Source organism: Malus domestica, chromosome 01, assembly GCF_042453785.1.
Source record: "Malus domestica chromosome 01, GDT2T_hap1".
In the NCBI taxonomy this organism is placed as follows: Eukaryota; Viridiplantae; Streptophyta; class Magnoliopsida; order Rosales; family Rosaceae; genus Malus; species Malus domestica.
Window position 1 is genome coordinate 26,436,161 of NC_091661.1, and position 11,841 is coordinate 26,448,001.

An 11,841-nucleotide genomic window follows, 5' to 3' on the forward strand; every position below is an offset into this window, starting at 1 on the left:
AACCATCTTCAGCCTCATCTCCACTTCCTTGTCCTCCCTCAGTTGCTTCAGCCTCATGTTCATCATCACCATTGTAGGCTATGTCATTCAAAAGACATAGCCGTTTTTCTAAGTCATCTGCACCCCATTTTGCTCTACCCTTCTTCAGTTTTGATCCACTTCCCTTTGTAATCGAAATTGCCACCCTCGATTCCTCAATATCTTCTATAATGACACCTTTTTTTAATATGGCACTCTCATATAGATTCATCAAAAGCTTATGTTTCAAGGCAGCTTCTTTCATACTTAGATGTTCTAGGTACATTTCTGTTTCCCTAACCCCTGGAACATACTTGCACATTTCACCCACATCTTAGTCCCGTTCAATAAGCCTTAATCCCTCACAATAAGACATCCCAGGAATCCTATAGTGATACAACATAAACCCATCATATCCTAACTCTTTAATCATTTCATCAATCTCGAAAAAAGACATGAAGTCTTTGTCTACGTAATCAAACCAAGCCTCAAACCCTCCCGTACATGCACTTTCAGACCACTTCCCACCGTGGTTAATTTTAAGGCTAAATAATTCGGGCATCCCTGCAAAGTCAAGGAGAAATGTGAAAACAACATAAAATCCTTGAGGCACATGGGGGAAAAGGTGAAAACACTAGTAGGACCACGAGGAAAAAAGGTGAAAACAAAACCATGAATATAGTTTCACCTTTTTTTCCTGAAACCATAGAAAAAAAAGTGAAAACAAAACCAATGGGGACCACGATTGAAGACAAACAATTGAAAAATTGAAAGCAAAACCATGGGGACCACGATTGAAGACAAAACCAATGGAACTCACAGATCCCTAATCCATAAAATTCAAAATTGAAAAATCGAAAAAGGTAGGTTACTTACGATAAAGTGGTGTTTCACCCACTTCGATCCTCCTTTTATCTCACCCCATCAGCAGCGATGGCTTCACAACAATCTTTCCTAGAAACGTGTGCGCAACGTACGACAGCGTGAGAGGTGGAGCGACGGCAACGTGGAGCGACGACGAGGTCGACTGACAGCCCGTGGGTAGGGTTTCGGACCGAGATGGGAGGTCGCGATTTTTCGGGGAGTGAATAGTGGTTTTACTTTTTACTTTTTCACTTTTTCACTTTTTCTGGGTGAGATGGGGGGTTGCGATTTTTTAATTTTGAGGTGGAGTGACGATGTGCGAGGTCGAGCGGACGGCGAGGTCGAGTGATGGCTCGTGGGTAGGGTTTCAAACAGAGATGGGGGGTCGCGATTTTCTGGGGAAGCACTTTTCACTTTTTCACTTTTCTAGGTAAGATGGGGGGTCACGATTTTCTGGGGAAGTGAAAAGTGATTTTTGATTTTTGAATTTTGAATATTTTTTTTTCATTGAAACCCCTCTCTTAAAAAAAAAAACATGTGGCGACCCATGTGGCGCCCAGTCATTGGCCACATGGGCACCACGTCACAGTTAACTGGAGACTTGACAGTTTGACTAACGGATGTATGAGACTGTCCCAAAATTTACACTTTAGGTATGACTTTGAGACAAAAAAAAACTTAATGTACTAAATATTGAAAACCACTAAACTTGAGGGTAGTAAACGGTCTTTTACCCTAAAGTTAAACCAAAAGATGCCCATGTAATGGACAGGTTGACACAAGGGTGTAAAGAGTAGTGCATCAATAGAACCCCATGCATTTTAGAAGCAAACCCAATTCATACAGTGGTTTGAATATACACACAAATTACAATCCAGCGGACTCACAAAGATCAATTAAAGTTGAAAACACAGTGATTAAATCCCAAATCAACTACAATTTAGTTCCAACACATTGTCAATGAAGTGCAACGGAACGATGTACGCGTAATATAAAAACCGAATCTTACAAATGGAGAAACCACACAAACATCATTTCATAATTTTTCAACTCAGGTAAGATCGTCCTCCTCGAGTTCCTTGGACTTCAGCTTTTCCTTCACTCTCAGCAGCAAGGTTGTCTTCCATGAATCCTACGTGGGAAATCCAACACGAGCATCAAAATATCGAATTTGAGTAGATATACCGATGGGAAAGAAAACACAGAGAATGCCATAGGTGTTTATTGAACTTGGACGCATAACATCGAATGGAAGAGACGTACCAGTGGGGTCATACTATCAAATTCCTTGACCACGTCAGTGAACTTCGCAATGTCTTCCTCATCAATTGAAGCGGCAATATCCTGCATAAAACACGACCACGACTTTCTCAAAATTACTACCTTGTTAAGTGCTGTTTTCATGTTTTTTAATCAATCAACATGAAACAACTAAACATCATTAAACTGAAAATACGTCCATTATAATAGTAACTCACCGCTAAGAACCTGTATTCCCTTGTTCCTGAAAAAGTAGGATCTAATTCCTGCAAAGGTACAAAAAAGTAAGTAATTTTTCCAACTGATAAGGTATGCAATATCAGAATCCTAAACAAGAGCCAAACTCAGACCTGATATCGCTCTAATGCATTGGTGATTGCAACAACATCTCCTTTGCAAAGTTGGCAGATTCCAGCATTAAGAAGATGCCCCTTAACTCCATACTTAAGCAAGTTGTTGTTCAGTGAGTGCCGTGCAATTTCTTCATAAATTTCAATAGACTTGGGGTACCTGCAGAATATAACATATTTGTCGGTTATTTACCAGCATTTGTATCAATGAGAAGTTATAAAGAGGTGTTAGTTAAGCAAAAAAAGCGTTTCAAGCTTTCTGCTATTACCTTCTCCGTGATTTGGAGTAGGTTATAGCTTTGTATCGAGTATGGGAACCGAGATAGAACAAAAGAGTATGATTACTCGTTATAAACTAGAAGGTTCTAATTAAAAAAAAGAAAAAGTAAAGCCGTAAAAGCAAAGAATGTACACAAGATGTTTGTGTTATCAAAAGTATGAGAATCCCTTTTAAACTAGACCAGGTTTTAAATAAAAAGAAATCCCCAAGTAATGCAGGAAAGTGGCGAGAATACACAATGTTTTTGCTATTAAATGGTGGGGAGAGACTTACTGCTCAATCTGCGCAGCAAACTGAGCAACTTTCTGCTTGCACTGGTTGGCCGATGTTGTTACTTCTTCATTTTGGAAGAAATCAGCTGCCCTTTCAAAGAACTCCATAGCCTTCTTAATATCTTGTTCAGATTCATATAGTTCAGCAATTTCCTGCATGGAAAATATGTATCCCATGTCAAATAATGACTCCTATGGTTTCCATAGCATCATATACTATGGTTGCATTCAGCAAGAAAAGCATCAATGCCAAGAGTACAAAGATGAATGCTTGAATTAATTATTGTCATCACCCCTGCCCTTCTCCCCTTCTCCCTGTATATGGGGTTAGACATGAATTCTCACCTTCCATTATTTTACTATTACATACTCTTATCTCCTATCAAATTAATATTTTGGATCTGTTCGCAACTGATCCTATGTTAGTCTTTGACAGCTTCTTTGATCTTCTACCTTCTATGTTAACTAAGCCTCTTTGGTTATGGGTGAACTTACACGGCTACAATGTACATGTCTTTACTGTTTCTCTTATCTGCATATTATTACAAACAATGGTAGAATGACGAAGGGAACGGCATATTGAGAACTTACAAATGGGACACCAAATTAATTGCAAGAAGAAATTTAAAATATCATCTTTAAACAAAAGATTGATTCTTATATAGCTGGAAAAACAATACCTTATAGTATCTTGCAGCCATATTAAGCCTTCCAATATCACACAGCATATTTACCGCCTGCTCTAAGCAAGCAATAGCTTCTGCAGGAGACCAGAATGAAGTTACAGATTACAATTAAAATTATCCTAATCAGAAATGCACACAATGTATCAAGAACGACATAAATGGGAATGAAATGCTAGTAGAAATGGGGTTATACCGTAACTGGACCAAAAAAATATTCATGCCACAAAATTACTACTACCATATTACAATAAGATAAACCAAGGTAAAAGTAGTAACACTACCAGCCGTTGTACCCAAGTTGCTTAGTTTGATTTAAACTGTTTGCCTAACAAAGGTATTTCTTCCAAAAGATTTGCTACTTATGGTGCACTAATATAACAAGTTCAGTATTGCTAACGTAAAAAAACTTGACTTTATGTGATGTATCCAAAATGAGATTCCAGACTGAAGCTCTCTCTGTGATCCATCTCTTTTGCGGAAATGAAAGACAAAGCAAACAGTTTGGCTGATTCTCTTCATTTCCCAGATGATTATTTCACCTTCCAGGACTTTGTGGGCAGTGAGGAAGCATATATGTAAGATGCAACATAATACATATACATACCGTTCACATTTGTTTTCTTGTAGCAATGTGCAGCATCAACATAAGCTGTGGCGGCTTCATGTTTGCTTTCATTCTATAATGGAAAAACATTGCCATCAGGTTTTGTTAAAAACATTAAAAATGAAAGAAATTGCCTAGTCGAAACACCAAAACCACTAACCTTCAAATGACAGTTGGCCAACTTGACATACGTTGCTCCAGCTTTGTCCCCTGAAACACCATTTTGTAAAGATTAGAAGCAATTGAAGTGGTCACTGACAAGATCTAGTTTCAAGCAACTCAAAAATACTGTAAATTTTGTCTTTCAAATAGCCACCACAGAAACAAAACAATTTGAGATTTGTCTGTGAGAGAACGAGGCATCAGTTCCATCATATTGATATTACAACAAATACATGTGAACCGTACGGTTTTCCATGCCTATCAATTGGAAGGATCCATATCCCAATTTCACACTTTTCATAAAATTGCAAAAAGAAAACGCCGATACTAAGTTAGAACTAGTCGTAAACTGAACACCATATGCAGATTTATATCTATCTTCTCTTTAGGAAATATGCTTGCAGCTACTAAAATTTAAAACATTTAAACAACCCAATCCAACTTTCAAACAGTAAATCCAAAACAAAATCCAACACGGCTTACACCAATAAGCCTATTCATCTGAGCGCTACTCCATTCATTGTTCATATCATTCAATTCAAGACTTCCAATTCAAACAAAGTTCAATCCTTTCCAGCAAAAGGAGATCAAGCAAACCCTAAAATTCAATATTTAACAGAATTTTTCACCAGATCGAAGAATTCGAAAACTTCCACTACATAAAAAATAAAAAAATAAAAATAACTGTAAAAAAAAAGGGAAAATCCACATTCATCGATCAAGGCCATTGATTGTGATCAAACCCATGATTGAATCAATGCGATACCAAAGACATCAAAACCCCCAATAAGAGATCCCCAATTATTAATTTCTTCATTTTCGTTCCAATCAAATTTTCTCGGGAAACAAACACACCAATAAACCCAATGAAAAAAAAAATCAAACGATCGAAGGAACGCAGAAAGGGTAAAACTCACAGGATTTGGCAAGCTTGTAGGAATTGGCAGATTTGTCGAAGAGCTCGGCGGCGTCTTCATGTTTGGACCCGAAAAATCCCCAGCTGTTCAGTTTCTTCTCCGCTTTCTTCTCGAATTCCTCCGCCCTAGCTAATTGATCGCCCATTTTTTTTCAATATATTTTTTTCCGAGTTTTTCTGAGCTCTGGAGATGGAGGCTTAGAGGGAAAGGTAAAACAGAAGTCGCGGTGGGAAATAATCTTTGTCAAAGAAAGTTCTAGAAGGTTTCTTTCAGGGACGGAAGACGAAAGGTTGGTCGCGCTTGTCATTTTGGACGATTATTCGTCTTCTTATATTTTCGCTCAAAAATGATAATAATTGTAACGTGCTATAAATAGATAAAAGTTAGTGAAATAACTTTTGTTAAAGATAGGAACAAAGTGGATGCAAAATATCACATTATAATTTTAATAGTTATAACATAATAGATGACAGATAAAGAGAGGGAGGGAGATATACTGATATTATTTATTTGATTCTTTCTTCTTGGAGTGTGTTTTGATCATCGTATAAAATATCAATAATATCGGAAATATCGGTAGTCCAAAAATATGGAAATTTCGATGGAAATATCGGGATATTATCGATATCGATAAAAATTTAATAAAAACCACGGGAATTGTAAGAAAAACTTGGAAATTTTTATTGAAACTTTGGATAATGTTTATTTAGTCAATTATCTATTAGTTTATCAAAAAAAAAAATAGAAAGAAATGCATTACATGATGGATTTAACTTATTTAAGTTGATTATACAGCACTGTGAGTGTAGAAAATATGTAGTAATTAATGAAAAAAAAATTAAACACATCATAATCATTTATATATAATGATTTACTACAATATTTTACACTTTATACATTGCATGGTAAGATACACGAGTTATTTAGTATCACATATAGTTCCTATGAGGTTCAAAATTTTCACTATTTTCATCATCTTTATGTGCAGAGTAAGTTTATTGTGAAAAGTATTCATCAAATGATAAATCCCCAAAATAGTTTTGCATATAATTGTTAACATGACCCTCGTATAAATATAAATATTTTAGTATATTATCACTAAAACATTAGTGATATACGGTGGTTACGTTGTTGGAGGAGTAAAATAGGAGGAGTTTATCGATATTTCAGACTATGGTTTTGATAACACACGGATCACTCTATTTATAGAGCTATTTCCATGAGAACATACAAAGATGATATGATGACTACTTTTGATAATATTACATAACAACAAATGTATCACTATCATTTTCACCTTTGTTCAAATGCATGTGAGATGTGCGCATACTAATGTATATGGGATGTGGGCATATGCCGTATAACTTTTATAACATAAGGGAAATTTTATTTGAATCATTCAACCTCTTTCTACACCCAATACAAAAAATATTTTCTTGAAATTCCTATTTCACCCTTTGATTAATACTGGAAAATGAAATAAACAAAACTGAAATCTCTTTCCACATCCAGTAGTTCTCTTCCACCTTAAACCCCACGGAAGATTCACCGGCGATTCTCCATGATAACTTCAATTCATTCTTTTAGCATCACAACTGCATTATATGGCACACCATTCAGTTTTTCACAAGTTTTGACTTCGAATAGTCCATACAAGATATATGATCCTTTTTCGGCTTAACGCCTTCCTTGTCGACGACTCCGCCATCCTTTCTTAGCCATAGACATTTGTGGTTCTCTCCATTACCAGCTCTGTACCACTCAAAAACTTGTAACTAGAGAGGAAGTTCTACACCTGAGTTTTCTCAATCTGCTTATCCTCTGCATTATCAAGCAATGTGCTTTGGCTTCTTCCTCTTGATCTTCACGTCTCTGACTGTTGAATGAGTTGTGGCAAGCGTAACTTTAAGTAGTTGAACGGCAGTATAAGCACAACACTTGTGAATGTACGCCTTTTGGTCTTCATTTGTACGGACTTGACGACGTATGCCAAATGCCTTAACATAGAAGTTGCAAGAAGTAGCTCATTCTCAACCAAGGACTACCACGACACACCACCTGTGCAAGCTTCAATCGAAGCGGTCCTAGGCATGTTTTCCAGCGAAGGGAGGGGGCGGCCGCCACTCCTCGCCTTCATGTAGCTTCGACTATGCTTGTAGGCCTTTGATGTCAACGTTATGATTGAAGAGCGTGAGAAATAGAGGATGGAGAAGGAAAAATGATGAGGGAGATGATCGAAAGATAAGGTGGTTAAGAGACGCCGGCGACAAGAGATTCACTCCGACATCAGTGAAGAAGACGCCGAAAAGTGGTGGGCAGATATGTGGTTCATGTGCTTTTAATTTATTTTTACTTTTTAAATAACGTCGGGGCAAAATGGAGAGTTTAATGGCAAAAATATTTAAGTTGGGTTTGAAGATAAGATAGTTGGGTTTAAATAAAATTTTCCTAATTGTAATGTTAAACCCCTTCCTTCATTTTTTTATTTTTATTTTTTCAAGTATATCCATATTTTTACACTAAGATGATAGGAAATTCGATTAAGCCACACAATAAGTAATTTAATTTGGTATCGAATTCATCATCCATGAAATTCGAACTAATAATTTGGTATCGAATTCACCATCCACGAGATTGGAACTAAGACCTCTCACTTTCAAGTGAAAAGGAATACCACCAAACCGTAGTATTGACATTGAGACTCCTCTTTAACGTAGATAATATCGTTTATTCATAAAAAATATTATAATAATTACTCATTTTAAATATTTAACAATAAAATTCCTAAAATGATTTAAAAAAAAATGAACCATGGCCCAAATGTGAATAGTGGAGGCCCAATCTCAAAAAGTTTTGTTATTGGGTAGATATTTGGGGCCATCAACTACTTGGAGATCCCTAGATAAAGTTAACCCAACACCCCAAAATTGCTCATGTTCTTTCTGCAAGAACCAAGAAATGGAGGGATTTGACGGCGGTAGCTGGGATTATTGACATCGAAGTGACCCCGAAGAACGCTGTTGTTGAGCAGATGCGCCTCCCTCAGGTCCTTTGCATTGACTAAATTAAACAAGTGAGAATTTCTGCAGAAGTTTTACATACAACAGATTAAGGAATTTAAAACAAGGGTTTTAATCTTCTCCATCGTTTTCTTTCGTATTGATTTCGAGATTGGTAAAAAGTTCAAATTCAGAGTTGAGTTTCTTGCATCTCACAGGTTTTAGCTTCTGCTCTTTCCGATAATTTTACAAGTCCCATAAAACCACGGCTGGGAAACATCGTCGGAGTTATCAAACCATCTGGGTCCCGAGCCGATTCCGGTAAGGTATTCGGTCGGGGGAGTTCCGAGTTCAGGCGGTCCGACCCAATCCTTCTATCCGGTTCAAGCGGTTCCCGACCGGGTCTAGCAGGTCCAACCCGGTTCCTTTGCGCTGGAGCTGTTGAATAATACCTTACCAACAGGTACTAATCTTGTTTTGCGCCTTTTTCGCTTTCGTAGCAATGGTTGTAGTATCGAAGGACAAAAAATTGGCATACGCAAGTCAGTAACTTCTGTCAAATATTTATAGATCGAAGTGGCCCTCAACCAACAGCCAAGAACACTAGAAATTCCCCGATGTAATCGAAACACGAGGTGGTACATTACTTATTATTTTACCATTAAAAATGATATTTTTACTTAATTTTCTAGAATGATACATGTCGTACCGTCACTATTTCCTTCCCACTAAAAATCTCTCAAGACTAGAGTTGTCAACTATATATTCCACGTCCAAAACATCACCTCCCCAAATACCAAAAATGGTGAAACAAGAAGACACCAATGGAGGAGCTCAAGTCCTTGCCCTTCCACTCTTACAGGACTCCAAGTCCTTGGAAGCTCAATGTTCATCACAACAAGGGGCCTCATTTTCCGGGGCTGTCTTCAACATATCGACCACAATGATTGGTGCCGGTATCATGTCGATTCCGGCAACCACCAAGGTCCTCGGCGTAATTCCTGGCTTGGTTCTGATTCTGTTGGTCGCTTTCTTTGTGGAAGTCACGGTGGAGTTCCTGCTCAGGTACACCAACTCCGGTGAGTCTGAAACGTATGCCGGCATGGTGGGGGAGTCTTTTGGGGCGTGGGGTTCCGTGGCTGTGCAGATTTGTGTCATTGTCACCAACCTTGGTTGCCTCATCATTTATTTCATCATCATCGGTAAGTAAAGCTTTCTTCGCTACCTTTGCGTTATCCCTAAGTAAGGAATTTGAAAAGTTTTTTGGGAACTTTAACGAAAATCTCTCTGTTTATTTTAACGAAAAATCATATTTTTACACTACAAAATCAATTATGATACTATTCATTTTACCCTTTATTTTGTCATTATCGTTAAAACTCAAAGTTTTCAAACTATTTTCATTAGTTTTCCAAAGTATTTTTGGATTTGATGGAATCACGTGAGTTGCATCGATAACATGTTAGCACATTTTTATTAACGATATTCACATGGATAAATTGTCAAGTTTTACATGTTCTTGATGAGACGATCATATCTGACATTCTAAAAGATGCCAAAGCACAATGTAACAAATATATTTATGTACGTTGTCAATGGCGTATCATTAGTCCGTTGTTTAATAAAGAACGGACTTCCGTTCCATAGAAGTATTGTCATCCAAATTGTTGATAAGATAAAATGAAAAATACGCATAAAAATCTCCCCTTTAGTTTTGGGTTTGAGTTTTAGAATAAAACAACAAGAACAACTGGGCCATGCTGTATAATAATGGAGGTTTGGTGTCTGATAGGGACATGCAATTATCCCATACTCCCATATCTTTTGGACAATTAATATGCAACTGTAATGCTAAAGTAGCGGTATTTCAAATCAATTACGCTAGATCATGTGATCAAGTTAAAACACATGACGACACTTAACGGATAAAGTCACACAGTAAATTAGTCTATGTAATTAATGTGTCGTATAATGTTGCAATACTGAACACATTAATGTAAGAGAGTTTCTTGCTTTGGTTTTAGGGGATGTGCTGTGCGGGAGTCAGTCTGGAGGAACCTTGCATTTGGGCGTTCTACAAGAATGGTTTGGCATCCACTGGTGGAATTCTCGCGCTTGGGTGCTTCTCTTCGTTGCAGTCTTCGTGATGCTTCCGTTAGTCTTGTTACGCCGAGTAGGTCAGTATACCTCGATTAAAGCGCTGATGCTGAACGGTAAATGTTAAATCAGGTTACTCTAGTTTTTTCATTACTTGTTGCCTAATGACAGATTCACTAAGGCACACTTCAGCGGTATCCATTCTGCTAGCAGTGGTTTTTGTTGTCATATGTTCTGCAATGGCAATTTACGCGTTGTGCAAAGGGAAGACTCAGAAGCCGAGGCTTTTTCCAGACTTTGCGAATCAAGTCTCAGTGTTTGATCTTTTCACCACCATCCCAGTTCTTGTGACAGGTTTCGGATTCCATGTCAACGGTGAGGGCACATGATTTTTGGTCTTATGCTTTCTAGGTACTATACAACTACATTTCTGATGGACAATGCTGTGTGCGCGAATGAATGCAGTTCATCCGATTAGAGCAGAGCTCAGTAAACCATCTGATATGAGATCCGCTACTCGGATTGCTCTCCTGATCAGTGTTGTCATATACTTTTCTATCGGATTCTTCGGATACCTACTCTTTGGTGACTCAATAATGGACGATATTCTAGTAAACTTCGATCAAACTTCTGGTTCCACAATCGGACAGATAATCAATGACGTTGTTCGACTTAGTTACGCAGTTCACCTCCTTTTCGTGTTTCCTATCATGAACTTTTCCTTGAGGGCCAACATAGATGAATTGCTCTTCCGAAATAGGCCTGTTTTAGCCCAAGACACCTCAAGATTTCTGCCCCTCACTCTTTTCCTGCTCTCCTTCACATACATTGTGGCAATAGCCATCCCAAACATTTGGTATTTCTTTCAGTTCATGGGATCCACCACCGTTGTTTTCCTCTCGTTTATATTCCCGGCCGCTCTCATCCTCAGGTACAAACTCCATCTTCCTTCTCCATCCCGCACGCATGCTTACTACTTTCTGTTGCGACTAATCTAGCTTGATTTTCGTTTCTAATTTCTCGACAGGGATGGACACGGTATATCAACGACAAGGGACAAGATCATCGCGATTTTCGTGATTGTTTTGGCCGTGGCGACGAGCTCAATTGCAATATCCACCACTTTGTATAATTCTGCTAAAGGTTAGCCATCTTATGAATTCGAACAACTAATTGGCAGATGAGGGGCATAGGTTCTTGCAAGCCACAAAAAATCTGCTTCACTGCAGAAACTATTGAATTCATCAAATTTGTATTTGTTGTAATTGTATTTGGTCATGAAAATCTGCAACAACTTTGATACATCAATGTGCAAAGAATATTCATACTTAA

General features: G+C 37.8%; 2 protein-coding genes across 5 annotated transcripts; one reads left to right on the forward strand and one right to left on the reverse strand.

The window, feature by feature from the left end:
• Positions 1–1,676: 1,676 nt before the first annotated feature.
• On the reverse strand, positions 1,677–5,770 carry LOC103437742 (alpha-soluble NSF attachment protein 2). Its single transcript, XM_008376238.4, has 9 exons — positions 5,414–5,770; positions 4,495–4,544; positions 4,335–4,407; positions 3,725–3,804; positions 3,046–3,197; positions 2,493–2,652; positions 2,361–2,408; positions 2,146–2,226; positions 1,677–2,014 (listed from the first exon to the last, which is right to left on the reverse strand). Exons 1-9 carry the CDS (start codon positions 5,556–5,558, stop codon positions 1,934–1,936), a joined length of 870 nt encoding a protein of 289 aa, XP_008374460.1. The 5' UTR covers positions 5,559–5,770; the 3' UTR covers positions 1,677–1,933.
• A 2,541-nt stretch (positions 5,771–8,311) lies between these two features.
• Positions 8,312–11,841, forward strand: LOC103406454 (amino acid transporter AVT6C-like). 4 transcript variants are annotated; one of them, XM_029102119.2, is made up of 7 exons: positions 8,312–8,486; positions 8,631–8,875; positions 8,983–9,614; positions 10,437–10,589; positions 10,681–10,884; positions 10,975–11,440; positions 11,537–11,841. In XM_029102119.2, the coding sequence occupies exons 3-7, from the start codon at positions 9,113–9,115 to the stop codon at positions 11,655–11,657; spliced, it is 1,446 nt and encodes a 481-aa protein (XP_028957952.1). In that variant the 5' UTR covers positions 8,312–8,486; positions 8,631–8,875; positions 8,983–9,112; the 3' UTR covers positions 11,658–11,841. The 4 variants fall into 4 exon arrangements, with proteins under 4 accessions (XP_028957952.1, XP_028957963.1, XP_070681636.1 ...); XM_029102130.2 differs by having other exon boundaries at positions 8,316–8,486; positions 9,275–9,614; XM_070825535.1 differs by lacking the exon at positions 8,312–8,486 and having other exon boundaries at positions 8,734–8,875; positions 8,983–9,047; positions 9,275–9,614.